Below are 27,574 nucleotides of genomic sequence, written 5' to 3'. Positions count from 1 at the left end.
TAATGTTTATGAACTTTCATCCGAGAAAAATGTAGTGACTTGATTGTCTTGAACTACATATTCTTTAACCGGACTTTAGTACACAATCCCTACAATATTGGTGTTCAATTAGGTTCTAATCAGTGGTAGCGCGTTACACGGCCTTGCGCTTGTATCTTGTTTCGTGAGTGTCCCTTAGAGATTAGCCCATATCTCACAGTGGCGGCCCCACCACCACACTCACTAGGTGAATCCTCAAAGAGTGAGTTGTGACCCCCACCCCTACAATAATTGTCATCGGATTCATTAAGAGGTATTTTTTAAACCAAAAATACACATATATAAATACCTCAACCTTAATATTGCCACAATTTATAATACACCTCGTCATAGGAATGAGAAATGGAACAGCTCCGTCAAATTTTATTTTGGTGTACTTTAGTCAACAAACAATTTCGTTGTTACCCGTTGAACTCCATTCATGGGATCACCAATCACTCGGAGACGGGTGTCCATTGTGGTAACTAAATAATGGGCTTTAATCCCATTCCCCTCGACGACTCAAGCACTTGTTGACGCGTCAACCCTTTTGTAAGCGGATCCACAATATTATTTTCTGACCTGACAAAGTCAAGAGAAATGACACCATGAGAAATCAAATTTCTAATAGACTTATGTCTCACTCTTAAGTGTCTTCTTTTTTCATTAAAATTTTTGCTAGTAACTTTAGATATAGCAACTTGACTATCACAATGCATTGGAATTGGAGGTATAGGCTTATTCAACAATGACAAATTGCATAATACATTTTTAAGAAATTTAGCCTCACTAGTAGCAGTATTTAAAGCAATAATTTTTGCTTCCATATGAAATAATAATTTGTCTAATAGATTTTCATGATACTGCATAACCAACTAAAGCAAAGACATGACCACTTGTCAATTTTATTTCATCAAAATCAGAGAAATCCAATTTGCATCATTAAACCCCTCAATTACTTTCTAATCTACCAATTGCATATGCAATGTCAAGCCTAGAGAAGTTTGTCAAATGCAACAAAAAACCGATAATTTGAGAATATTTATGTGAAGAAATTCCTTTACTCAAATTTTCTTTAACTTGATGGATAAGAGTCACAAGGAGTAAAAGCATGTTTCGCATCAAAATAATTAAACTTCTTCAATAGCTTTTCAACATAATAAGATTGGGTAAAAGTCATGTCATCATTTTTCTTTATAAGCTTAATTCCCAAAATCACATCTACTTGACCAAGGTCTTTTATGTCAAAGTTTCTAAACAACAAGAACTTCACATCATTTATGAAATACATATTACTACCAAATATCAATATCTCATCCAGATACAAACATAAAATGACGCATCCATTATCATCAAATTGTTTCACATACACACATTTATCATTAACATTAATTTGAAAATCATACAAAAGAATAACTTAATCAAACTTTTGTGTCAATGCTTTGGAGCTTGTTTCAAACCATACAAAGATTTAACAATTTATTTTTCAAAAAAAATATTTTCAAAGAAAGTCATATCTCTAGACTCCATAATAGTACCATTAGAAATTTCAGATACTTCTGAATTAATAACTAAGAATCTATAAGTAGTATTATGTAAAAAATATCCAACAAAATATAATTAATATTTTTTTTCAATTTTCCTTTTCTTATTAATAGGGATATTAACCTTTACTAGACACCCCCACACTTTAAGATATTTCAGATTTGGTTCTCTTTTTCTCCATAGCTCATAAATATTTTTCTTTTGTTTATAAGGTACTCTTTTAAGAATACGACATGCAAAATATAAAGTTTCACCAAAGTGTTTATTTCATTATTTTTGTGTGTTATATTTTTACAGGCTTATCTTTTATCAATGAGTTATAAATAAAGAGACAATCAGTCAACATGTAACAACAAAATACTTGCAGTAGAAACAATAACGTTAAACTATAAAAATTAAAAACCAAACAACAAATGTTTTGATTTTAAAGACTTGTGTTCACAGGATCATTTGACCAAGTAAAAGATAGTTTTCTAATCATATAGGAATGAAATTAGAAGTATGCTTTTAGTTTTTCATATAAACTAATTCTAAAAGCATTTTCTCTTCAAAACCATCATTAATGAAGAAAATATATTGTAAATTTCAAATTATAAGAAAATATTTTTCAACAATATCTCACTAATGTAAAATTTAAGGAAATGAAATAATATAATAAAACATTTTTAATAAAGCATAATACATTGTGTCTTCATCCATTAATTTTTCATGCTTACTAGAAAGGAACTTAATCATATCCATTAGATATTTTGATACAACATCATGCTACTGCAAAAAGACTATGCAAGAAGAAAGTGAAAAAATAAAATTTTTCTCTCTAAGACTGTTGGAAAAATAAAATAAAAATGAAGGAAAATAAATATGAAGAAGATGCACAGTCTTGAATTGAATAAAAAAATAACAGTAGCAAAATAAATTTAATTGACAACACATAAATAATGCATTATATCATACAATGAGAACAAGGAGAAATTAAATTAAGGGAAAGAATTAAATAGCCTGGGTTGAAGCGCGTAAACGCTATCCTTAGAGAGAAAACGCCCCACTGCACTGGTAGGAAAATTTGATTGCGCTCCTCTCCCAAGATACGACAACCCGTTGGTTCCAATCGTGTGCAGCGAAAGGATCCCCGAACCTTATAAACACCAATGCTCTTGCTCTCACAAAAAATAAGTTTTTTATAGGAAAAGAAAGAGACAAATTTTTGGGAGAAAGAAACCAGAGCTCTTAGCCTGTCATTTCTAGAAAAGAGGAAAGAGATATATATAGGCATTTTGCAACAACAAAATATGACCGTTAAAAATATGACCGTTGGAAAACCAACCTACAGTTGTCACAACAAACATAACAAACTAGTTGACTCATTAAAACAAAATCTTAAGAAAATCTAAAATAAATATTTTATTTTATAAAATAGAATTAATATATATATTTATAAATTTTAAATTAAAACACAAATATTTATCAACAAGAGATAAATCATAAATATGCACACCGTGGTATCTTCTTCATCGTAGTAGCTAGGTCTCTCCCACGCAAGCATCATGTCATATATCAACCTGCTAAATGAGCCAACGTTGATATTTCCTTCTATGTTGTGGCACAATTCACTCAGAGTCTTCCCACTGCAAAATTCAATTAATTTTCTGCAATAGTTTACCATTCAGGGTTCCACCCCCCTTCAAAATTCACCACCAATTTCTCTACCGAAGTGTCAAGTTTCCTAAGTAACAAATAAAAAAATGCAAAGTAAATTTAGATATAAGAAAACAATCTACCACAAAATTAGAACATGAAATTGGCTTCATTTCCTCTTAATTTTTCCAAGCTCTATGAGACCAACTACACCAACATGGAAAAAATTAAAAGGACAAAATACAAAACTACTTCCTTCCATGAAAAAACACTATATACGTGTTATATTTCTAACATCCTTGTATAATAAGATTATTATCATTATTATTAGCATATGGCTATAAGAGTGGAAAGAGAGATTATTGTGAACATCTCTTGATGACGACATCCTCGGCAATGGAAGACAGATATTTGAGTTTCATCCCCATAATAACCGTACGTACGTTGTGGTTTCTTCCCTCTATGTTTCTCTCTCTTTTTTAGTGAGTAAAATACTAATGTTAAAATGCAATGAGGCACCGAAAATCGAAAGGGTTTGGTCTTGAAACGGACTGACCAAACAACAAACCAAAATATGGTAAATAGAGCGGATGATAAAACCGCAAAGTCATATTTAATAATAATTTTTTTACTGAAATTTAGTGAAGTCATTAATATTAATCAACTCAACATTGTCAAAAAATCAAATCTAGACATCAAGACCATATTAGAATTCAGCAAGATCACCAAACCAAAATTGGAAACAAAATTAAGTGTACTATTCATCGAGTTCTAGGTGCTCTTTACCTTATCAATCTTCTCAAAAGTGTCGGCCCTCCGAGGGGTTAATCCATTGATAGCCTCACCAGCAACCTTAGAGAGTCAAGAGGGCCACCCTGCAGCAACCTATGACTTTAGCTTGTATGAAAAAAGTCCATCACAATGGTCAAGCCAATCTCATTAGCAAAAATCACAATGGATATCAATTAAACGCTTATCGAAATAACATATCATGATATCAGATATTGATTTCTTATTAGTAAAAAAACAATGTGGATTTAAATAATCTAAGCGTAGTACAAATCAAGACCTTTTTGGCATCTTTTTCATACATAGCATAGAAAAGTTCAAGTAGTCTCTCCCGGGTAAGCAAGCTGCATGCAATTGATAATAACATCAAAGATTACTGCAAATTGCCAAGAAAAATCATGAATTCCATTTATCTCAATCCAAAACAACATGCATATAAAAACACATAAATCTTAACATCTTTTCACCCTATTTAATCACTTATCAAAGCATTTGATGTATATAATTAAGAACATCTCTCTATATGTATCGACTTTAATATTGTCAACATTGCAGTTTATTATTCTTCATTTCTACATTCAATCGGCGACACCTACCTTTATCACCTGCATCAATTGCCACAACAACCAACAACTCCATGATTAAAATCAAATCGAAACCTTGTAAGAATCCAATGCAGACCTTGTAAAAATGCTCATACTGCCTGTTTCCAAGGCCAAACACACCATAGTGAAGATTCTGAAGCCACCCTTTTCCTTTCTCACTTCCCTAAATCCTCCACAAAAACACATAAAGTCAAAATCATACCACAAAAAATTAGACAAAAAAAATGGGAAAAAAATAGATAAAAATGGGACCTTTATTCTTCAACACCGCCCTGGTAATCATATTGTTGCAATAAATCAACAACAATTCTTGTAGCAAAAATGATAGAAGATCATTTTTTTTTTATAAAAAAAACAACGAAAAAGAACATAAGGGAAACAATAAGAAATCAGAAACAACTCTCGTAGCAAAAATGACAAGAGATAATTTTCTTTTAAAAAACAAAAAAGAGCAGAGCAGTAACCTCGAGTCTTTTAAAAAAATGGAAAAAAAACATAGTAGTAACCTCGAGTCCTATTGTTGCAACCATTGCATGGACAAAACGCATAACCTTCAGCACCGCCGTTAGTCTATCCCAAAAATTAGACCACAAAAAATTAGACAAAAAAGGGAAAAAATAGATAAAAATGAAACTTTTATTCTTCAATACCTTTGTTGTTGTGTGTGGTTGTGGTGGTGCTGTTGTTGGGGTGGTGCTTATGATAGGAGGAGAAATAATAGAACTTCACAAAAAGCACCAATGTAGAGATAATAATGGAAGCGCAACTCACCAGAACATATAGAGATAATAATGTACAATGCACAAACAACACCAAGAAACCTGCAATTAAAAACCATCAAAACCCAACTGATTCTAAAGAAATCGGATAAATGTTAGACCATCAATAAAATTATAAAAAGGGAAGCAAAAGTCAAAACTTTTCCATTCAACAAAAATTGGACAACAGCAAAGGGACCAAAAACACAGGAAAACGAAAACTTAACATGGATCAGAACAAAAAGAAAACATGCATGAGAAGAACAACAAGAAAAGAAAAGCAAAACCTCGTTTGCCATCGAAAAAATGCACAACAACAAAACCAAGCACGACAGGAAGCAAAAGTCAAAACTTTTCCACTCAACAAAAAATTAACAACATAACAAAAAAAATTATTAAGAAAACATGCATAACAACAAACAAAATTAAGACTTTGCAAATAAAGACAAATAATACCAAAACAAACATGCACAACAGGAAAAGGGAAAAAAACTTGTCTGCAAGATACTTCTTCGTCGATAACCTAGTAAGCGGAAAGATAAAAAAGGAACCAAAAACAAAGTAGAAAAATCAGTAAGAAAAAATAACTATCAATTAAGAAGAAAACATGCATAACAACAAAAACTCAACAGAAAACTAAAACAAAAACTGGAAGTGAAGATGGAAGAGACGGACCACAAAAATGGAGAAGAAGGAAATCACGAAGGAAACCTCGTGTAGCAAACAGAAAATGGAAAACCTCAGCAAGGGGAAAATTCAACGACAAGTGAAGCTGGAAGAAACGGACTACAAAAATGAAATAAATAAAAAAAAGCAAACGGGAAAGGGTGAGGAAATGACGAAACACAGTTCAGAGGAAACAACGGGAGAAGGCTGGAGAAGGAGGCATCTGGAGCAACCAAAGCTTGAAGCGGTTTGTGACTGGTTGTATTCGAATCAGAAGAGAAGAGAAAAAAATAGAAGGAAGAGGCACGGGAGAAATAGAGAGAGAAATGAAATTAGGCACAGAAGAATAAAGAAAGGAAGAGGCACAAGAGAAATGGACAGCTGTAAGGTCACGTGTCACAACCTGGAGCATGGGCACAATAAGTATTTCCCTAGACAACTCTTTTATAAGACTTAGTATAGACAATTTTAGTTGCATCATGATCAATAAAATATACTCTTGATACCAAGATGCCAATTACTCAAAGTAACATGCTAAAATTAAAGCCAATTTGATAGGTCATACAAGTATAACTTCAATGTCTTCTTCCACACCAGAGTATACAAAGGCTAACTTCTAGGTGGTTGTTAAAATCCATTAACACTTATAACTACATATACTAATAGCTTTTAAAATCTTTTTCTTTCTAAGATTTACCTATAGCTATAAAGTTCAAAAGACAAATGCAGTAACCTATCACAGTTATTATCCACAAAGCTTCAGGTCATTCCTCTCTTGCGTTTACGAACTATCCATTGATTCAACAGAAAATGTACTCCTTCTTTCAGCGTTGCTCTCCTTTTTTCTTTATAGTTCCATACTACGGAGGTTAAGTATCGCCCACTAGGATTATGTTCATTTATCTCTAACAATGCTTGTACCACTGCTTTATATGCCCCTTCACCCAAGTCATTTTTCAACTCATTCAGCTTTTCATCGTCATCTCTAATGATTTCCTGAAATGAAAAAAATGTATGAAGCCAGATTATAGATAGTGTAAGAGTTTGCTGAAGAAATTAGAGAAACATCAATATAATTGTAGATTAAAAGTTAAAATTAACTAAAAACCCTTGCATATATCAAATTGCCAAATTATAATTATATTTGTCCTTAAAGCAGTAGAAGAAGAATTATAGTTAAAGGTGTACTGCTGTTCCAGGTTAAAACAGTAAGAGAAATGCTAGCGATACAGGCTATGTTTGGTTATCAGTTGAAGAAGTACTTTTGGATGTTGAATGTACTTTTGGAGAGTAAACTCATTTTGGTAACAAGTTTGGTTACCCCAAAAGTGTGTTTGCACTTTGTAATGAAAATTTTGTCTTGAAACCCAGTTTTACAAAAGGAAGACTTGGGTTGCTTTTGCAAACTCAGTTTGCACACTTAGTTTAACTCAACTTAAGTTTGCAAATTTTAATCCAAACATGCACACACTCTCTAATATACTGTTTTTAAGACACTCCATAATTTGGTAGAATTTATCTGAGGCCCACTAAATTATGCAAGTCTCCTTCTCTGATCCGGGAATAAGAAATACAAGGTAAATGAAAATGCAACATGTTCTTCAAGTACCAGTTTCCTCCCACCTAATCGAATATCCACACTTGTTCTACCTTATCCCACACTTCCTCTCCTTCCCTTTTTCACTCCCATGTCTGACAAACGAATGCCCTCCTTCTACCAATAACCATCATTGAAGAGGATACAATTAAAATACTCACTTCCCATATGTTACTGGCACCATCATTAATTTTCATATTTGAACAAAACACAGCAACATACATTTTTCTTTTCTTTTTTCTCAAAAAATATTTTATTTTATGCTGTTCAAGACTTCCAGGCTCACAAATTTACAAGGAGAAAATGCAATCAGGGTGGAAATGAGCCAGGTTAGGTTAGGCTTTACCTTAAACAGGATTGGCTTATTTACCTGACTTTTGGGTTAGTTTTTTTTTTTTTATAAAGGCCCGACCTTACCCTTTTAACAAACAGTCTGAAAAGGTTATTTAAAAGTTTAAAACATAAACAAATTGGCTGCTATTCTTAGTTTTCAGGTCATTGTTTCTCCTATTAATAAAAATCACCTATGACTCTTCTAATCAGCACAAACCTTCCTCTACACTCCATTAAACATCAGACCCTAAGGATGTATTTGGGAGTTGGGTTACAGCGGATAAGGGAGAGGAGAGAAATTTTTTATTTTTACATCGAGTTATCTAATGTATATAAAAATAGATTTTTATTTTTTGGTCAGCATTTATAAAAATATAGATACAAGATTAGGACATCAAGTTTATGCCAATCTATTAATTTATTTTTTCATTTTAAAAAATTATCAAATCAGAGAATATTTATCAAAATAAAAATTTACCCTCCCATTCCTTCCCCTCCAAAACCCAACTTCCAAACACTCCCTAAAGTCAAAGAATAAATATAAAGAATTCCCTTAGATAACACTAGGTGAAAGAATTCCAAATCCAAAAAGACAACTAATTCTAATCTAGATTATGGAGATCATCAAAACATTTATTGGCCCATTAAGAGAGAATAAAAATAAATAACAAAGTGAACCAAGTTTGATTAAGTGTGACAATTGACATGCAATGAAGCACGTGAACTTCAAGATAATTTCAGGAGATCTATATGTTTAACAGACAGACCTTTTCTTTCCCTTCAACCATGATAACTTTGAATGGATGCCAATCTGGGTTCCTTAGAAGCTCTTCCCACAATGAGCACATATCTGCAGTTCTCTCTTCAGCTTCCTCCTCATTATATCTTTTCTTCATTGCTTCAAGGAATGGTCTAGTGTCCAGTTCCCCCATTCTCTTCAAACAAATATTGCCATGAGATGATAGCTCTTTAATACCCTTCAAGTGAGAGAAAAGATTACGATTAAATCTTGAAAAGCAACATTGGACAGTAAAAAGTCCAGGAAAGCTTTAAGAAATGCAAAATATTTTCAGATAATAATGCCCACGAATAAAGAAAACATATAAGCAGAGAATATTCACACTATCACAATTAGGTCTCATTTGCAGAATCAAATGAAGTAATGAACCATTAAAAACAATTTGAGTATCGAGTTTATTAGATGAAATAGAACTGATGAGTTTTTAATTTTACTCAAGTCACTTTGCTACCTTGCTATGAATCATAATAGTTAACAGTTAACCAAATAGAAAAAAATGGAATGCTCTATAAAAAAATGTAAATCTATAATTTATAATACCATGTGTGCTTAAATTGGTACAGCACCTAAGTGGTCGAGTAAAATCACCAATAGAAAGAAACACTACCAGCCCATGATCCAAGTGAAAGAATAATGACACTGGAATGGACCTCATTGAGATGCTCTTGCAAATTAATTTGAAAAGTCAGTAGGAAGATATATTTGATAAAAAAAACACTTACATCAACCAATGCTTGTCTAGCTTCCTGCAGCTCATCATTACTCTCACGCTCTTTAATGATTAGTGCTTGGTTCAATTCATCTAAGTCTTGGAGTGACTGTTCCTTGTCTCTTAAATCCTTTTGTAAAGTATCTACCTTCTTCAGAACTTCTGCATCTTCATAATCATCCATGTGCTTCAACACATTTAATGATCCTTTTAATTGCTGAATCTCCAACTCAAGCTCTTGTTTCTTATCAAGTTGTTTTTGAAGCTGAATGATTTTAGCATGAAGTTGTTCTTTTTGTCTCTGTATAAATATGCATTCAAATAGCATTAATACTATGTCATTCAGGTGCTGACAAGGACACTTTTGGTTATTAAAAAGACTAAAAGATAGGTAACACACCTTTTGATCTTCAGCCAGTTTCATAACATTTTCATCAGCTTTCTTTTGCTCCAGAGTAGCCATCTGAAGAGAGCTATTTTTCATTGCATTCTGCAAGTCCAATAAATGCCAGAAGTGTTAAGCAAAGCCTTCCACAAGCTTCTTAAGCACAATATTATTTTAAATGATTTACAGGCACGGAAAAATCAGGTTATGTAAAAAAAATCATTTACATAGTCCTTGAGCAATATTCCTAATGCGAATAAACAGAATAATGTAAAAACAAAAAAACCAATGCATAAAATTCTTGGCATACAACTCTAGATTGATCACTCTTGTCCCCTATCGCTTCCCAAAATTTTATCTCATAAAATGCATGCCCATTAGCATGTGACCACTCAATAGAGCTCATAATGTTAATTATTACTCAACAATTGCTGGTAAATATCAGTGCCATCCAATCTGTAGTGTCTCATGTGAGTCTGTGACATAACAAGGGGCACGATCGCCTCCTAGATCAAAATCGCAGACACACAAACACAAATTACGAACTGCCACCAGGGATTGAATCATTAAAAAATTTACTTTAAAAGTAAACGCACCAGCAAATCCAGACATTAACATATTTTGGATTCACAGCATTCATCAGCATACACCTTAAATAGAAACCAGTTTTAATATATTCCCAGTATTATCAAAATTTATTATCCACAAATTCAATTGAAAACAATTTTGCACCAAAGTCAATTAAGTAAAAACAGTAAAATGACTGATCTTTGTAATTAATTCCTTCCTTGAAAGCACTGAAGCATCCAAACATCAACCATAATAATCAATCAACCTAAAACAATAATATTATTTCTTCAATCCTAATTTCACAGGAATTTCAGCTTAGTATACTACAGGAGATGCATCAAAACCAGAAAAACACTATACCTCCATGATTTCTTTTGTCAACTTTTTTCTTTCACTTTCATTATGTGCCTCACGTTTTTCCAATTCAACTTTCCGCAGCTCAAGCTCGTTTTTCTGAGATTTCAGTTGCAATTTAAGCTTTTCATGATCAGTAAAAATCTTCTTGAGGTGATCCGTGGCACTTGACTGTATTTTCTTTATCTCTGAAGACAGGGAATTGTAGCATAAAACAATGTTGTTAGTTACAACAGATCAGCTGCATCTTAAAATAATAATCAATTGTTAAAATATAAAATTGATAGCAATGGAAACTCCTATGGTGCCATCCACTACAATGATTCAAGCAGTATATGGTTATTTGGTTTTGGTCCTAAGGCTCAATAAAAATAGATACCTGCATTATAAGCTTGAATAAGTTTATCTTTTTCCATCATAGCAAGGTCCATTTTATGCGTAGTCTCATGGCATTTCACTTCAATCTCTTTTATGTGCTGGTTCTTGACCTGAATAACATTAGTCAAAGTGGAGACAAGTTTATCCTGCCTTCGAGCTTCTTCTTCCATAAGTTGAGATATGGTTTTGACATCGCACATCTTTTGTAGATGTTCTCCATAGATATTTTTCATTCCGTGGTCATCTGCTCGGGCGACCCATGCATAAAGGCCAGACTTCTGCTCAGAATTTGCAAACCAGTCCTTTTTCCCATGATGATCTAATTCATATTCCCTTTCAAATGCCAACGCATTATCCAAGCCTGACCAGTCTTTGTTGAATTCCACAAGAGCAATTCCAGAGTGACCCCGGAAATTCCACAAAGGAGTGACTCGAACCGGATTGAAACCCCTGCTTTTGTACTCGTCCCTCAGCCCGGTACCACTCTCCCCAACACTGTGTCCATCTCCTGTCAATCTAGTTGGAATATTAACTACAATTCCAATCCAAGGCCACACAAATTGCTCATCAGAATTAACAGAAGTACCACTTTCATCTTCCGGTTTTGAAACTTCGGCTGGAATATCTACACTCACAAGATCTTTCTCCAAATACTTCACCAAAGCCAAATGATTAGCCTTGTCTCTTGCCTTTCTCTTCTTTGAGCTACTCCGACCCACCCCAGAAGCATGTTGAAGGAGTTCCTTGTATGAATAATCATCTCTTTTTCTCCTTTTAGGGCAGTAGGGACAAGTGAAAGTCTCATCCAAGTTTTTCACTTTCTGACTTCCACTTTTCAGCTCTTGATAAGTTTTATCTTTATACTCACTAATTTCAGATTCACTAATATCAGTATCATTCTCAGAACTGCTGTGAGCCATTACAGTTTCTCCTACATTACAAATTTAGTGTTAGCATAGCATATTCAGAGTCTGGGAAAAGCACTAAACTCTAACAGAACTTTTATTACAATCAAATCCTCCATTACTTGAAATTAGAAGGTTCCTTCAAATATGAAACTGGAAATATAGTAGTAAGAACCTAGCATGAACACACACAGAGCCTGGAACCATCGCAAGTAAATAAATAAATTAATAAAAAAGACGCAAAAGCTATAACAAACCAAAGCATTCAGATTAACATGATGCAACAACTTTCCCACACTGAAAAAGGGCCATAGAGTATTCATATTGAGCAGCATTGAAACATTGAAGCATACATTACAGAAAGCCCTAATATGCAAGCAAGCTGATAGAAAACACAATGAAGAGCACATGCATGAGAGAAATCCAAGCATACAGAGAGAGATTGACCTGCGAAATGAAGAATCGGAAGCTTCTAGAAAAGACACACTTTGTATTGTATTGTATTGAAGCCCAAGACCGCTTTATAAGTAAAAGAAAAAAATGCAATTCATTTAAAAAAAATAGTTAATTTCACTTAAATTATTCTTTATTAGAATTTCATATCAAGCATTAGAAATAGTTAGTCTTATTAAATAAAAAATATTTTTTAAAAAAATTATTAAATAAGAAATAAATAATTAAAATTTATTTGTATTAAAAAAAAAAGAACTTTGATGTTTATATTTGAGACAGGAAGAATTACGTGCTACTCAAGCATGGCTTGACTAGAATAGCGCTTGGTGCTTCTCATTGCCTCTTCGGATTCCCATTTACCAAGTGACGTGGAGTTTTTTCATTGGAGCGTGGAACGCATGACACCCAGGTGCGAGTACATGGAAGATTTCAGGAAACAATGTGTGCGAAATGCCTTTATTGCCTTGTTCACCCTGGACGACAACGAGACAAGACTAATTTTCTTAATATAACTAGGTATATATTACAATATTAAGTTTAAATATTTTTTTCCATGTAATTTAACATTTTTTTATTTTAATTATTTTAAAATATTTTTTATCTTTTATTCTTAAATAATTTTTTATAATGTTTTTTTATTGTTCAAAATATTTTTTTTGTTGAAAACACTTTCTAAAGTTCTTTAAAGATGAAAAATAAAAATTACACTTTGCAGAAGCAAAAGGGGAGTTTGATTGTGTTTTTAAATGACACGTTTATCGTTTGATTATGGGTGTTTGTGAGTCAGTTCGGGTTGATTTTGATCAAATTCAGAACTCAACCCAATCAAATTTGATCAGTTTGATTCAGTTGGGACCAACAGGTTATCCATTTAAATTTAATCTCTTTTCTTTTTAGAACTACTATTTTATATCATGATTCATTCAAATATCCAATACAATTAATACAATATTATCAAATGTCTAAAAGTAATAAAATTGATTCATTTAATATCACTAAGATAATATTCTAAAATAAACTAATACAAATTAAAACAAAATATTCTTCAATGAGATTTAATATAATAGTCTGAATCACAACTATTTTCTACAAACTAATTTCTTGCAATAAGTTTAGTTTTAACTAGATTTGTTGAAACAAATGAACAAAATATGATCTATTAATATTATAAACATAGCAGAAAAAATCAATATGAAAAAAGGTAAAACAAATAATAATATACCTGAAAGTAATATCGTAAGAAGTTTTCAACACTAGTAGTTCCAATACTTGCAGTTCCAACACTTGGAGTCCTCATATTAGTATCCTCCCTACATTGTGGAGCACTAAATACAAGACCCAAAAATAATGAAACTCTAATCTAATATGTACAAAGATAAATGGGCTCATACTTAGCTCATGGGTCCAAAATCTACCCTAAAGTTTATGAGAACCCTAGGTTCTTCTCCTGCATTTCTAGCTCAATCTTCTTGAAGTCTCCTAATCATGGCTCTAGTGATGGGTTCCCTCTTTGAGAGGATTGTATCACTTTACAATTCTCTACTCATCTCTCTTGTTCATTCTTAATTCACTAATGCATTCTATCTCAGTTCCTACATGGTCACAGATTCTAAACTACTTGTCTGATACTCAATCCCTTGGACATACTAACACAAGCAATCAACATTAATGGTCGAAAATTAGTGAGGTTTAATCAAGATTATTCTATCCTTAGAGATAATCCCAATTAAGTATTTGATTCATGTTTAGGTTTGAACACGACTTACCAAAGCGCAAGTCAATTCTTGAATTTATCTATAAGATGACTAATCAAATAAAAGCATTAAGTATAGAAACAAATAAAGAACTCAAGATGAAGTATTGAATTAATGGAATTAAAGTGAAACAAGGTTTATCCTTTCCTTTTCTAGGTGGAAGGAATTGCACTATAATAAAAATAATACAATGAAACCTAGAGTGTCTAATGGAATAATTGAGACATCTAGTAGGGAAAAGTCTAAAATATAATTTTAAAAAGTGCTTGAAACTTCTACGCTATTACAATGAATGCTTAACCTCTTATTTATATAATTGTAGTCGGATTTAATTAAGAAAGTAATCACAAAAAATTACAAACAAATAATATCTCTAATTATTTTAAGTAATTATCTTTTTTCTATTAATTTATTCTTGAAAAATATTTTACTCTTTATTTTTCAAACTTTTATCTTCAATTTCCCACTCTTTATTTTTCAAACTTTTATCTTCAATTTCCATAATTTTTCCTTCTAAAACTTTATGTTGATTTCGGACCTCTAGAGTTAGAATGCTTGTTTTTGCTAGAACACGTGTCATGAAAACTAACTTTATGATAAATTTGACATTTATCAATGGTGTCTCTTGTTTTCCCCACATAGGGTGATACGACAAATGGAGATTAAAAATTGTCACTTAGAGTGAGACCTCCTGCATCTTACATGCCAAATAATTTTCATACTACACTCTTTTGAGAAATAATGTTTTTTATAAAAATTAATTTGGTAAAAAAGTCCACCAAATACTCGCATGACACGGTATCGTTGTTCGCTATCAGATAATAAGCCAGCTAGGCCCCACTTTTGTGATATCACTAGACAGCCTAAATCGTACAATTTTTCTTATATTTAAGTTAAGCAAATATGGATGATCTTATCCTGTCCAACACTTATAGCTTTTTTTTTTTTTTAATTCTGAAAACTTATAGTTTTCTCACATAGTTTTAAAAAAAAATCGGTAAATAAATATTTTTATAAATAAAAAAGTTCCAAAGATACCAAAGCATTACATAAAAGCTCCAAATTCAGTAAATATATCGGGTTAATTGATAGATCTTGCTAATTAGATTTTTAAATTTTTTTAAAAAGATAATATATAAGATAAAAAATATAATGTGTAACAATAATAAATTACAATATTTATTGATTCAAATATAAAATAAAATAGGTATTGAATTGTGTGAAAGTTGACCTTAATTCTAAATTATAATTCTGTTGTACATACTTCTTGCAATTTTATAACTCTTCACTTTTTTTTAAGGATTCAACTCTTCACACCTTAATTCTAAATATCAAGAAAAATCTTACATGCATCATCACCCGTTGTATATAATAAAAATGAAACTTTTTTCCGAATAACTTTTATAAGTATTATTTATTTCTTATTTATTATTTTACTTAGGTAAATTATTGAAGATTTTCTTTTAATAATGTATGTTTAAATTTTATTTTGAGCACTAATATCATATATAAAATCAAACTCCTGGGATGAACATAATTTTAGAAAATAAAGAGATTTGTACTTAACTCATCAAGATAAATAATTTATGGCAAATTTACTTCAGAGGACTTGTTTTAGAAACATTTTACTAAAGAGGGTTTCTTTTCAAACTTATTACAGATGGGGTCTGTTATGACGTGGATGCCGCCATTGTTGCCGGCGGGAAAGCTTGTACCGCCATTGACAACTGCAGGAACAAGGATCCCGCCATTGGCAACTGCGGGACTCAGCCTAAACCGCCAGTACGAACGGCGGGACAGGCTGAGTAGGAGAGAGAGAGGCTGTACCGCTGATAGGGCTGGCGGGACGAGGAGAGAAGCCATGCCGCCATTCCTCCTGGCGGGACATGCCAACGTGGCAGTCCCGCCACTGCCTCCTGCGGAACACCTTGACGGGACAAGGGCCAGCGTTCACATGCATGCTGAATCATTTTTATGCAGGCTAGGCATGCTGAATCATTTTTATGCAGTTTATGCAGGCTAGGCTAGGGTTAACATGCAAGAATCAATTTTTTTTTTGTGATACAGGCTAGTTCACATGCACGCACCTCTTGCTTTAACACTATTGGATTGGATATAGAGTAATCAGGAATCATCTTGCTTTAACACTATTAGATTGGATAGGACACGCACCTCTTGCTTTAACACTATTGGATTGGATATAGGGTAATCAGGAATCATCTTGCTTTAACACTATTAGATTGGATAGGACACTGTATGTATTAGATAGAGCAATCAGAAATCACATGGATGTCATTTAGATTAGGGCTAGGCAAGTAAGTAGGAACTGACGTGCATACAAATTTATTTACTTTGCAGTGGTAAAAAATTTCTATAAATAGAGCAAACATGCAATCCCTCAGCATGAAAAATTTTGTCATTGAAGAGAGTATCAAATAGTGTGTGAGAGGAAGAAAGATTTTGGTTTCGACATTGAAGAGAGTATCAAATAGTGTGAAAGAGGCAGAAAGATTTTCGCTAAGTTTGCTGATTCTATTGTAAGGATGTTTTATATTTATTTAAATTAAGTTATCTTTTCGTTTTGTTTATTTATCATGTACAAATTTTTTATTTTGAACTAACAAATATTATGGTTAGAATGAAATTTGAAGGTCAACTTTAAGTGTAATAATTTTGTAAATTACGTTTTAAATTTAAAAATTATTAGTAGTAATTATTTGTAAGTTTTTTTGTTAATGGTTTTTGCGTTTGAAGTATTATTTGACATATAATTTAATTTAATTTAAGACAAAAACTAATTACATGCTATTTGTTAAGTATTTTGTGGTTTGTCGTGAGTACAAAGTTTCACTTGTAATAAAATTTAGTATAAGTTAACAAAAAGAAATTGTAATTTTAATTATAAAAACAATAAGAAAAATATTACCATAATTTTAAAAGTCCCGTCATTTAAATTTACTAACATAAAAAGTAGCATGGGAATAACAATTTTTCGTTACTATATTTATTAGTAATTTATTGATTTTTAATAATCTTAAAAGAACTTTACTTGGATTTTTAGATTATTTTATACTTTATGGTAAATAAGAAAAATATTGAGACAACAAACTAGCACTAGATCAGGTCTAATACTTCTCTAGTTTTTGAAAAATAATAGGTGAATATTTTATCTCTCCAAGCAATCACTAGGACAAAATATTAAAAAATATAGTTGAATTAATTCTTTAACACTCACTAATTTTGTATGTCTTTGTTTTTATGACATATATAATATTAGTTATTATACTTGAATTGTATATATTTCTTTTATCTCTTTGTCTCACTAAGTTTCAAATTAGTTGTTCATCGAGTATTTTTTGCCTTACATATACGTGCATATAGTTAATTAATTAACCATTGAGACTATTCACTCGACATGGAGAACAATTAGGCCTTATTTGTCTGCCATGTTCCGTTTGAAATTTTTTTAAGTCTAATCCTTTCAGTTATAACCCTTCCATTTTGTGTTTGTCTGGAATTTTGTTGAAGTTGAGGAATTTTCCATAAATTATTTAATTAGAGTAATTTTTTATAGAATAAAGTATGAATGTGTAGTTTAAGTTTAATAGAGGAAGCAAATAAATATTTTATATTTGTATCATCGACAAAATATTTAATTGAAGTAAGGATTTTATTTGTTAGACTAAAATTTGAAGGTAAAGTTTAAGTGAATTAATTTTTTTAATTAGAATTTTTATTATAAAATTAGTATCAGTAATTCTTTATTTTAAAACTACTATTGTTATGATTAATTATTTTTAATTTTGATCATGTAGGTATATCATGAATTCAATTATTACAGTGTTGTATTTCAACGGAAGAGTATATGAAGACAATGATGGTGTAATATTTGAAGGCAGTAAAAAGGCCATTCAGATTAAACGCGGAATTAGTTTCAATGCTTTGAAAAAAAAATTGGAGATAAGGTAAAGATAGAAAATAATGAAATTATTTCTACTATAAGTTGTAGATTTTTAGTTTCAGGAAAATATGTTGCGTTGCAAATTTGTGATGACGAAGATGTTGAAACTATGATCGAAAGTTTTCAACAACAACAACAAATGTCAGTTCTAGAATTGTATGTAGAAAAGGATGTTGCTGGTGGTTCGATGTTTCATGCTGCAAATTCTGTTACGTGATGTGGACGTAATGTATCTCATCATGAATCGGAACTGCCAAGAAATATAAGTAATTTACATGATGATGAAGATGATGATGATTACCTTGCATCTAACTCATACGTTGAAGAGTTTTTCGATGAAGATGATAGTGATGATGGAATATCTGATACAGACGATGAAGTCACTAACATCGTTGAACCAGCTTCAATTGTTCACCCAACCGAAGGTAAATGTTTGTGAAATACAAAATTAGTTGAATACATCTATCTTTTTATGAGAATTGCATTTAATGGTAACTAAATAGGAGTAGTTTGTTGACGTGATTTTTTTTAAATTATCAGGTGTACCACAAATTCAAAATCCATTTTGGAATGATGCTATGCATTATAATAATATCAATTGGAGTCATCCGGACGAGGAGGACATTTGTGGTCTGGACATGCCAATGACTTTTAATGTTGGACAAGAATTATATGTTGGCATGGATTTTGACAGTAAAGATGCGGTAAAAAATGCACTGAAACAATATGTGATGAAGGTGCATCAAACTTTTAAGGTTGTTGAGACGAAATCACACAAATATATCGTTTGTTGCCCCAACAACACCGAAGAGTCTCCTTGCCCTTTTTATATGAGGGCAATTTTATCCAAAAAAACTGATGCATGGAAAGTGACACAATGGGGTGGACCGCACACATGTCTAAATATGACTATGACACAAGACCATAAGAAGCTTGATTCAAATTTAATTGCGACTTGCGTAGTAGGTACGTTTTTTATGTTCATATTATCCTACTTTTGTGTTATTTGTTATTTTAATTTGTAATTTTATTTTATTATTTGAATTACAGGCATGATCAGAGAGGATCCATCAATAAAAATTTCTTTGATTCAAGAAAGGATAAATAGTGAATTTTCCTATAAGGTTTCATACAGAAAAGCATGGATGGCCAAACAAAAGGCGATTGCAATTGAATATGACGATTGGGAAGAGTCGTATGCGAAACTCTCGTCATGGCTAACACACATGCAAAATCATTCTCCTGGCTCTTACTTTCAAATACTACATGACGATTTTATTGTTGGTAATAGGTTAAGTCGCGAACATCGTCAGTTTCATCGAGTATTTTGGACATTTGGTCAATGCAAATAGGCTTTTAAGTACTGTAAGCCAATCATACAAGTTGACGGCACACATTTATACGGCAAATACCGTGGGACCTTGTTAATGGCCACATCGCAAGATGGAAATGGTGGTGTTCTTCCTCTAGCATTCGCCGTGGTCGAAGGCGAGACGCTAACAGCATGGTCATGGTTTTTGGCCCACTTGCGTGAACACGTCACAGATAAGAATGGAATTTGTCTAATATCTGATCGTCACGCGAGTATAAAGTTTGCTGTCGCTAACGAACATCTTGGTTGGCAACCTCCCCACGGTTATCATGTGTACTGCGTCCGACACATAGCCAGCAATTTCAATCGCAAATTCAACAACGCGAAACAAAAAGAGATGTTCAAGAAATTGGGTAAGGTTTATTTTATACATTAATTTAATTTGACTTTGATGTCTACGTACAACTTTTCATGATAACAAATTTGATGCAGCGTACACTCCTTGCAAGCATGTGTTTGATCAAAACTTAGAAAAATTTCGTCAACTGAGTCCAGCCATAGCAAGATGGATTGATCGCATTTCAAAGGAAAAATGGAGCATGGCTTACGATACATCTGGACGACGATATGGTCGCATGACAACCAACCTATCAGAATGTGTGAATAAGGTGTTGAAAGATTGTCGCAGCATTCCAATAACAGCGTTGGTCAAGTCAACATATAGTAGGTGCCGAAAGTACTTTGTTGATCGTGGTCGCCAAGCCCAAAGACAATTAAGAGAAGGCCAAGTTTATTGTTCTAAGCTTGTTACAGAACTTAGGAAAAATCAAGAACAAGCTTGTTCGCACATCGTTCGCGTGTACGATATCCACTCGACAAGGTTTGAAGTAGAGGAGACCTTCAATCCTATAACGCAACGTGGTGGACAAAAATGGGCAGTTAACTTGAATGGCCATTATTGTCAATGCGGAAGGTATTCTGCGCTTCACTATCCATGTTCACACATTATTGCAACTTGTGGTTATGTGAGCATGAACTACTACCAATATATAGATGTTGTTTACACCAATGAACACATCTTAAAAGCATACTCCGCACAGTGGTGACCTCTTGGGAATGAAGCGGCAATTCCTCCTTCTGATGAGGCATGGACACTAATCCCTGACCCAACTACAATTCGTGCGAAAGGTCGGCCAAAATCAACAAGGATAAGGAATGAGATGGATTGGGTCGAACCATCTGACCACCGACAAAAATGTAGTAGATGTGGAGCTGAAGGGCACAACAGGCGCCGATGTCCAATGCAATCTGACCGTGGGAGTAATTCATTTAATTGATTTATGTATGTTACATGACTGACTTGTATTGCTTTAGGTTTTGTTCAATGTATTTACTTGTTGGTCTTCAATGAAATCGTCAGTTACTTTTTGTTGAATGTGTGCTTCTAATGAAATAAAATTACATTTAGAAGTTGAAATAAATGGAGTGGATCAATTGAGGTTGAGTGACATTGGTGTTGATCGTTAGTTAGAAATGTTAGTGTCTAAGTAATTTGTCTACCTTAGTTTTTTAAACTATCTACAATGACAAACTATGGACTTAGTCATTATGGTTTAGTGTCTAAGCCTTAGGTTTTAGTGTTTAGAACTATGGGTTAGGGTTAGGGTTACTTCTTATTTTTTAGGGGTTAGGGGTTACGTCTTAGGGGCTAGGGCTAAGTTTTTTATTTTAGGGTTAGGGTTAGGGTTATTTTTTTAAATGTGAATGGTTAGGGTTACTTCTTGTTTTTTAGGGGCTAGGGGTTACTTCTTATTTGTTAGGTGTTAGGGCTAAGTTTATTTTATTTTAGGGTTAGGGTTATTTTTTAAAATTTGAAGGGTTAGGGTTACTTCTTATTTTTTAGGGGTTAGGGGTTACGTCTTAGGGGCTAGGGCTAAGTTTTTTATTTTAGGGTTAGTGTTACTTCTTATTTTTTTAGGGGTTAGGGCTAAGTTTTTTTATTTTAGGGTTAGGGTTAGGGCTAACTCTTAGGGGTTTGGGCTAGGGTTATGTTTTTTTATTTTAGGGTTAGGGTTTATTTCTGAACATTGAAGGGTTAGGGCTAATTCTTAGGGGTTAGGGTTAGGTTTTTTATTTTGGGGTTAGGGTTTATTTCTGAACATTGAAGGGTTAGGGCTAATTCTTAGGGGTTAGGGTTAGGTTTTTTATTTTGGGGTTAGGGTTTATTTCTGAACATTGAAGGGTTAGGGCTAATTCTTAGGGGTTAGGGTTAGGTTTTTTATTTTGGGGTTAGGGTTTATTTCTGAACATTGAAGGGTTAGGGCTAATTCTTAGGGGTTTGGGTAAGGTTATTTATTTTAGGGGTTAGGGTTAATTTATTTAATTTAGGGCTTAGGGCTAAGTTTTTTATTTTAAGGGTTAGGGTTTAGTTCTTATTTTTTAGAAAAATAAAATTACATTTAGAAGTTGAAATAAAATTACTTTTTTCTGAATGTGTACTTCTAATGAAATAAAATTACATTTAGAAGTTGAAATAAAATTACTTTATTTTAAGGGTAAGGGTTTAGTTCTTATTTTTTAGGGTTAGGGCTAAGTTTTTTATTTTAAGGGTTAGGGTTTAGTTCTTATTTTTTAGAAAAATAAAATTACATTTAGAAGTTGATATAAAATTACTTTTTTCTGAATGTGTACTTCTAATGAAATAAAATTACATTTAGAAGTTGAAATAAAATTACTTTATTTTAAGGGTAAGGGTTTAGTTCTTATTTTTTAGGGTTAGACTTTGGTTTTTTATTTTGGGGTTAGGGTTTAGTTCTTATTTTATAGGGTTAGGCTTAGTTATTTTATTTTAGGGTTAGGGTTAGGTATGAAAATTTCAGGGTTTAAGACTAATTTTTATGGGTGAGGTTTAGGTTATTTGTATTTTTGGGTTAGGGTTTAGTGCTGAACATTTTTGGGTTAGGGCTAACTTTTAGGGGTTAGGGTTAGGTTTTTATTTTAGGATTAGGGTTTATTTCGGAACAATTTAGTACTAAGTGCTTATATTTTATAGGTTAGGGTTAGTGTTTCATATTTAAGGGTTATGGGATACTTTTTATGTTTTATGGGTTAGGGTTTAGTTCACATTGAAGTTCATCGTTACTTAGAAACATTAGTTTTTTCCTTTTGGCTACCTTTGTTATTTGGTTTAGGGTTCATTGATTATTATAGTTTGATACGCGACATAAATTCTATCCATAAGTAAGCCTTAATAAACTGAATATCATACATTACGACATGAATGTCAAATTACAAATATACAACAAAGCCTTAATCAACGGAGACATGCAAATCATTCATTTTGGTGTCCGTGATGCCGTGAGGATGTGCCACATGGTCGATCCCATCTTCGTGCTTGGCGATCAGGATTTCTTCTGCCCCGATGCCTCCCCGCTTCTTCTTCGTCAGCCTCCGCAGAAAATGCGTGACGCAAATCAACACCGAATAAGTCACCCGTATTAGGTATTTGTCCCGGTACATTCCATTGTGTTCCTAACGGGGCATTAGGTGTTGGAATTGGCCCATGATATTGCTGTGAAGGGGTCATTGTGGGCCATGAAAAATGAGCTTGTGTTTCCGCAAAACCACCGAACGATTGCTGGGTTGCAGAAGTATCAGTTTCATGACCCTGAAAAGGATACTGATACATCTGTGTCGGATACTCAGCAAATGTTTGTGGCGTGTAATACATTCCATGGCCACGCTCCGCCATTTGTTGGGAATATTCTTCCGCTTCAACAGTGTCCCTTCTTCTGTCTATCCCCTGAGTTTCAATACTTGACTGAAGCATGTGAAACTGTTGTGGGGGAAATTGACGCTCTGATGCTGGACCATGTGACACTGGCTCAGTGACTCTCTCTTGCTCTTCGGATAAAATTGTAATTTTTTCCATATAAGGCACGAGATCATCAAATGTGCATGTTTTCCTCCCTTGAGGAGACACCATGTATTGTAATGCCTCCGCAACTTCACCCTGCATTTATAAGGGTAAGAAAATTAATGGCCATCATTAAATAAAAGTTCAACTTAAAATTTGAAAAAAAATAAAAAAATACCAATGTAGCCGTCTTTGCATTTTCTGGGTCAACAAACATCTTTGTCTTTCGCCTATACCAGACCATGTAGTCCGAGTTAAAACTCAATAGGCCTTCTTGTCGGGGATAAGCGTCGACCCTAAATGCATGTCGATTATTCCACTGTTGAATCATTGGGGCGAATAATTGCCCCCAATTTTCGTCATGTTTCCCCTTTAATGTTATGCCATGAATGTTTAGGGGTTGTGAAGGAGACTCTGGAACTGGTTGCTGCATCCCGAATTGTCTCAAGACTCTGTCCGGTTGGTGCCACTCAATAACTTGGAAACAAATTAGTGGCACCACCGCGTACCACGCGATACTTCCGACTAAACAAACGGGAGGCAACAATGATATAACGGTTGATGGGTAAGGCTCCCACACAAACTGCATATAACAACATAGTTGTGAACATTGTAGTAAAATAAGACATATAATTTTTTATTTTACAAATACAATAGCATGCTTCTTACCTCATGACGTTTCATAATATCCAACTTGCGACGAAAAACTTTCACATCATCATTGCCGATATGTTGGTTTCCACGTCGCAGCCACCTACAAAGAATAAAATTTAATATACCCTAAAACCATTTATTCTATTGAAATGAAAGACGCTGTTAAAAATGACTCACCTGTGCCCTAGTGGTGTATTTTCTATTTGGGAAGGAGTCCTCTTTGGAGCCAAGGTTGGACATCGTTCCCATGCCCACAATTGTAGTAAGATGCACATACCTCCGATTGATTTAGTTTTATAATCGGTGGCACTGCACATCTCTCTATATAGAAAACCAAGTACGGCAGCTCCCCATGCATATCTGCCACATTCTTCAAAGTCACGTAAAAATTGAAGGTACCTTACCGAAACTCTGTTATTGGTTTTGTCAACGAACAAGACACCTCCAATAAATCTCAGTATCCATGCACGGGCAAACCTTCGTACTTGTTCTTCGTCGTCATCATTATTTATTTGATCAAAATGGTGAGCCAGCCAACTTAATTTAACCACACTACCTTTAATTTCACCTTCTTGTGGTCTGACTCCCAATAATTCCTCACATAAATCAGCCCAATCAAGATTTGTTGGACCGATTAATGGTAAACCATCCACACTTATACCTAACAACACAGAGACGTCTTGTAGAGTGATAGTACACTCTTCGCATCTCATGTGAAACGTATGTGTTTCTGGCCTCCATCTTTCTATTAGAGCACTAATTAGTGAGGCATTTATTTTTAAGTATCCCATTTTGATAATCCACCCGAAACCAGATTGTTGAAGAAAAGGAAAAATTTGCTCTGGAATTTGTTCTTCCCCTTGATACTTGGGGACAGCGCGTCTGATATGTAATTTCCTTTCTTCTTCCCCATTCCAAACATGTTCTGAAACATGCTTAGGTTGCATCCATAATACATCAGTATCGATGGGGCCAGACTTAATGTTGATATGTGATGAAGATGATGATGAAGATGCCATTGCTACTACAAAATAAAATATTATACATGTGAAGAAAACTTTAATTTATTAGTAAACTTTAAATATATAACAATAAATTTGTAAAAAATCAAACTGGCCAATTTTTAATATATTCTATACATAAATTAAAATACATGTGAAGCAATCTTTAATTTATTACTATTTTTTTTCTACAATTAATTAATAAATAATTGAATAAAATATAGACTAACTAATTATTTATTATACAAAAATAATAATAATGTACAATGTATCATATATTTAATCACGTAAATTTTCTATAACAAATGATATTAACCTACAAATTAAAACTAACAAATAATATATATAGCATTCTAACTAAAAATAATTAACTCAAATAATATTAAATTATCAGCTCATTTATTTAAAATACAAAATTATAATACTAAAAAGATAAATTTACGTGTGTCAAGTGTCTAATATTACAATTATTTATTTAAGTGTCAAATATTTAATATTACAAAAACTAAAAATTTCCGTGTGTCTATAATTTACAAATATATACCTAAAGTTAATATTAACTTGTGCCTAATAATAAAAAATCTAATATTACCTGTGTCATCCTAAATATCATGCATGTATATATATTTATTAGGCTAAAGTATCATCCGTCTAAATATATACCTAATACTACAAAAGCTAATATCACATATATAAAATTTAATAATATATACAACAACTAAATATATATATATATACACGTAATATTTTTATACTAACTAAACAAATATATAATATTTTCAATAACCAAATAATAATTTCAGCCAAATATTATTTTCAATTTTAGCCAAATATTATTTTCAACCAAATATATACAATAACTAAATAAAATTTTCAACCAAATATTATTTCTGCAAAATTTTATTTTCAGCCAAATATATACAATAACCAAATAAAATTTTCAGCCAAATATTATTTTCAACCAAATATATACAATAACTAAATAAAATTTTCAACCAAATATTATTTCTGCAAAATTTTATTTTCAGCCAAATATATACAATAACCAAATAAAATTTTCAGCCAAATATTATTTTCAAAAAAAAATACCTACGAATACTAACTAATTTAAACTTAGAACTTTTCATAATAATAACTAACCTACTATTTACATACTAACTAACTTAGAATATTTCTTAATTTAAACTTAGAACTTTTGATAATAATAACTAACCTACTATTTACATACTAACTAACTTAGAATATTTCTTAATAAGAACTAACTTAAACTTATAATATATATTAACAGATTTACTTAAAAAATACTTACCAGGAATTTATGTGAAAATAAGAGTAAGGGCACACTTGAAATGGAAGCACAACAACAAGCACCAAAGAAATTTCAACCACGAGCACACGCAAGCACAGTAAGCTCTCACACACAGAAGAAGAAACAAAGAGAAATAGAACACAGCTAAAGAGAAATGTAAGCGTAAACAATGAACTTCAACCAATTTTTTTTATAGCTGAAAACTTACTCAACGTTCAAAATTTTTTAACGTTCATGCAATAGGCTTTTCAGAACATGCAATAGGCTTTTCAGAACCTGCACCTACCTATCTTCTCATCACTGCAAGCCTGAAAGTCACGTCCCGTCAAGGTGTTCCGCAGGAGGCAGTGGCGGGACTGCCACGTTGGCATGTCCCGTCAGGAGGAATGGCGGCATGGCTCCATCTCTCCTCGTCCCGCCAGCCCTATCAGCGGTACAACCTCTCTCTCTCCTACTCAGCCTGTCCCGCCGTTCGTACTGGCGGTTTAGGCTGAGTCCCGCAGTTGCCAATGGCGGGATCCTTGTTCCCGCAGTTGTCAATGGCGGTACAAGCTTTCCCGCCGGCAACAATGGCGGCATCCACGTCCATAACAAACCCCGTCTGTAATAAGTTTGAAAAGAAACCCTCTTTGGTAAAATGTTTCTAAAACAAGCCCTCTGAAGTAAATTTGCCACAATTTATCAAAAAATAAGATCTAAAATATTGGGGAAACTTTTACCGGTGTCATCACCATATGAATTGGGCATATTTATGCTTAATAAAAATTGAATTTCACCCATGAAAACTTTTACAAGTGTCATCACATAATGAATCTATGCCTAATGAAAATGAAAGAAATGACACTTCTCCCAAGGAAGTTTTTATGTGTCATCACCTGATATACTTAATAAAGATTGAACTCCATCCTACATAAACTTTTTTTACAAATGTCATCACGTGATATATTCCTAATAAAAATGAAACTTCAACCAAGAAAACTCTTACATGTGTCATCTTTTCATGAAGAAGTATGTAATAAAAATGAAACTTTTCTCCAAAATAATTTTTACAAGTATTATTTATTTCTTATTTATTATTTTACTTATATAAATTATTGAAGATTTTATTTTAACAAAGTAAGTTTAAATTTTATTTTGAGCATTGATATCATATATAAAATCAAAGTTT

The 27,574-nt window shown here is 32.7% G+C and overlaps 2 protein-coding genes across 6 annotated transcripts; one reads left to right on the top strand and one right to left on the bottom strand.

Annotated features, from left to right (window-relative positions):
- Positions 1 to 325: 325 nt before the first annotated feature.
- Positions 326 to 12,556, bottom strand: LOC100806029 (protein INVOLVED IN DE NOVO 2). Of its 5 annotated transcripts, XM_041018454.1 has the most exons (12): positions 12,304 to 12,487; positions 11,143 to 12,072; positions 10,770 to 10,951; positions 9,855 to 9,944; positions 9,468 to 9,755; positions 8,714 to 8,923; positions 4,845 to 7,012; positions 4,584 to 4,755; positions 4,268 to 4,331; positions 3,985 to 4,073; positions 3,059 to 3,286; positions 326 to 600 (listed from the first exon to the last, which is right to left on the bottom strand). In XM_041018454.1, the coding sequence occupies exons 2-7, from the start codon at positions 12,059 to 12,061 to the stop codon at positions 6,776 to 6,778; spliced, it is 1,926 nt and encodes a 641-aa protein (XP_040874388.1). In that variant the 5' UTR covers positions 12,062 to 12,072; positions 12,304 to 12,487; the 3' UTR covers positions 326 to 600; positions 3,059 to 3,286; positions 3,985 to 4,073; positions 4,268 to 4,331; positions 4,584 to 4,755; positions 4,845 to 6,775. The 5 variants fall into 5 exon arrangements, with proteins under 5 accessions (XP_040874388.1, XP_006585879.1, XP_006585881.1 ...); XM_006585816.4 differs by lacking the exon at positions 12,304 to 12,487 and adding an exon at positions 12,494 to 12,556 and having other exon boundaries at positions 4,584 to 7,012; XM_006585818.4 differs by having other exon boundaries at positions 4,584 to 7,012; positions 12,400 to 12,493.
- Positions 12,557 to 19,287: 6,731 nt separating this feature from the next.
- LOC121175235 (uncharacterized) lies at positions 19,288 to 23,919 on the top strand. The gene is made up of 4 exons (XM_041017767.1): positions 19,288 to 19,939; positions 20,019 to 20,413; positions 23,073 to 23,247; positions 23,840 to 23,919. Exons 1-4 carry the CDS (start codon positions 19,642 to 19,644, stop codon positions 23,917 to 23,919), a joined length of 948 nt encoding a protein of 315 aa, XP_040873701.1. The 5' UTR covers positions 19,288 to 19,641.
- Positions 23,920 to 27,574: the final 3,655 nt, after the last annotated feature.

The sequence above is a fragment of the Glycine max genome, chromosome 8 (assembly GCF_000004515.6).
Source record: "Glycine max cultivar Williams 82 chromosome 8, Glycine_max_v4.0, whole genome shotgun sequence".
In the NCBI taxonomy this organism is placed as follows: Eukaryota; Viridiplantae; Streptophyta; class Magnoliopsida; order Fabales; family Fabaceae; genus Glycine; species Glycine max.
Note: the sequence above shows the minus strand (reverse complement) of the source record. Positions and strands in the feature narration are given on the sequence as shown.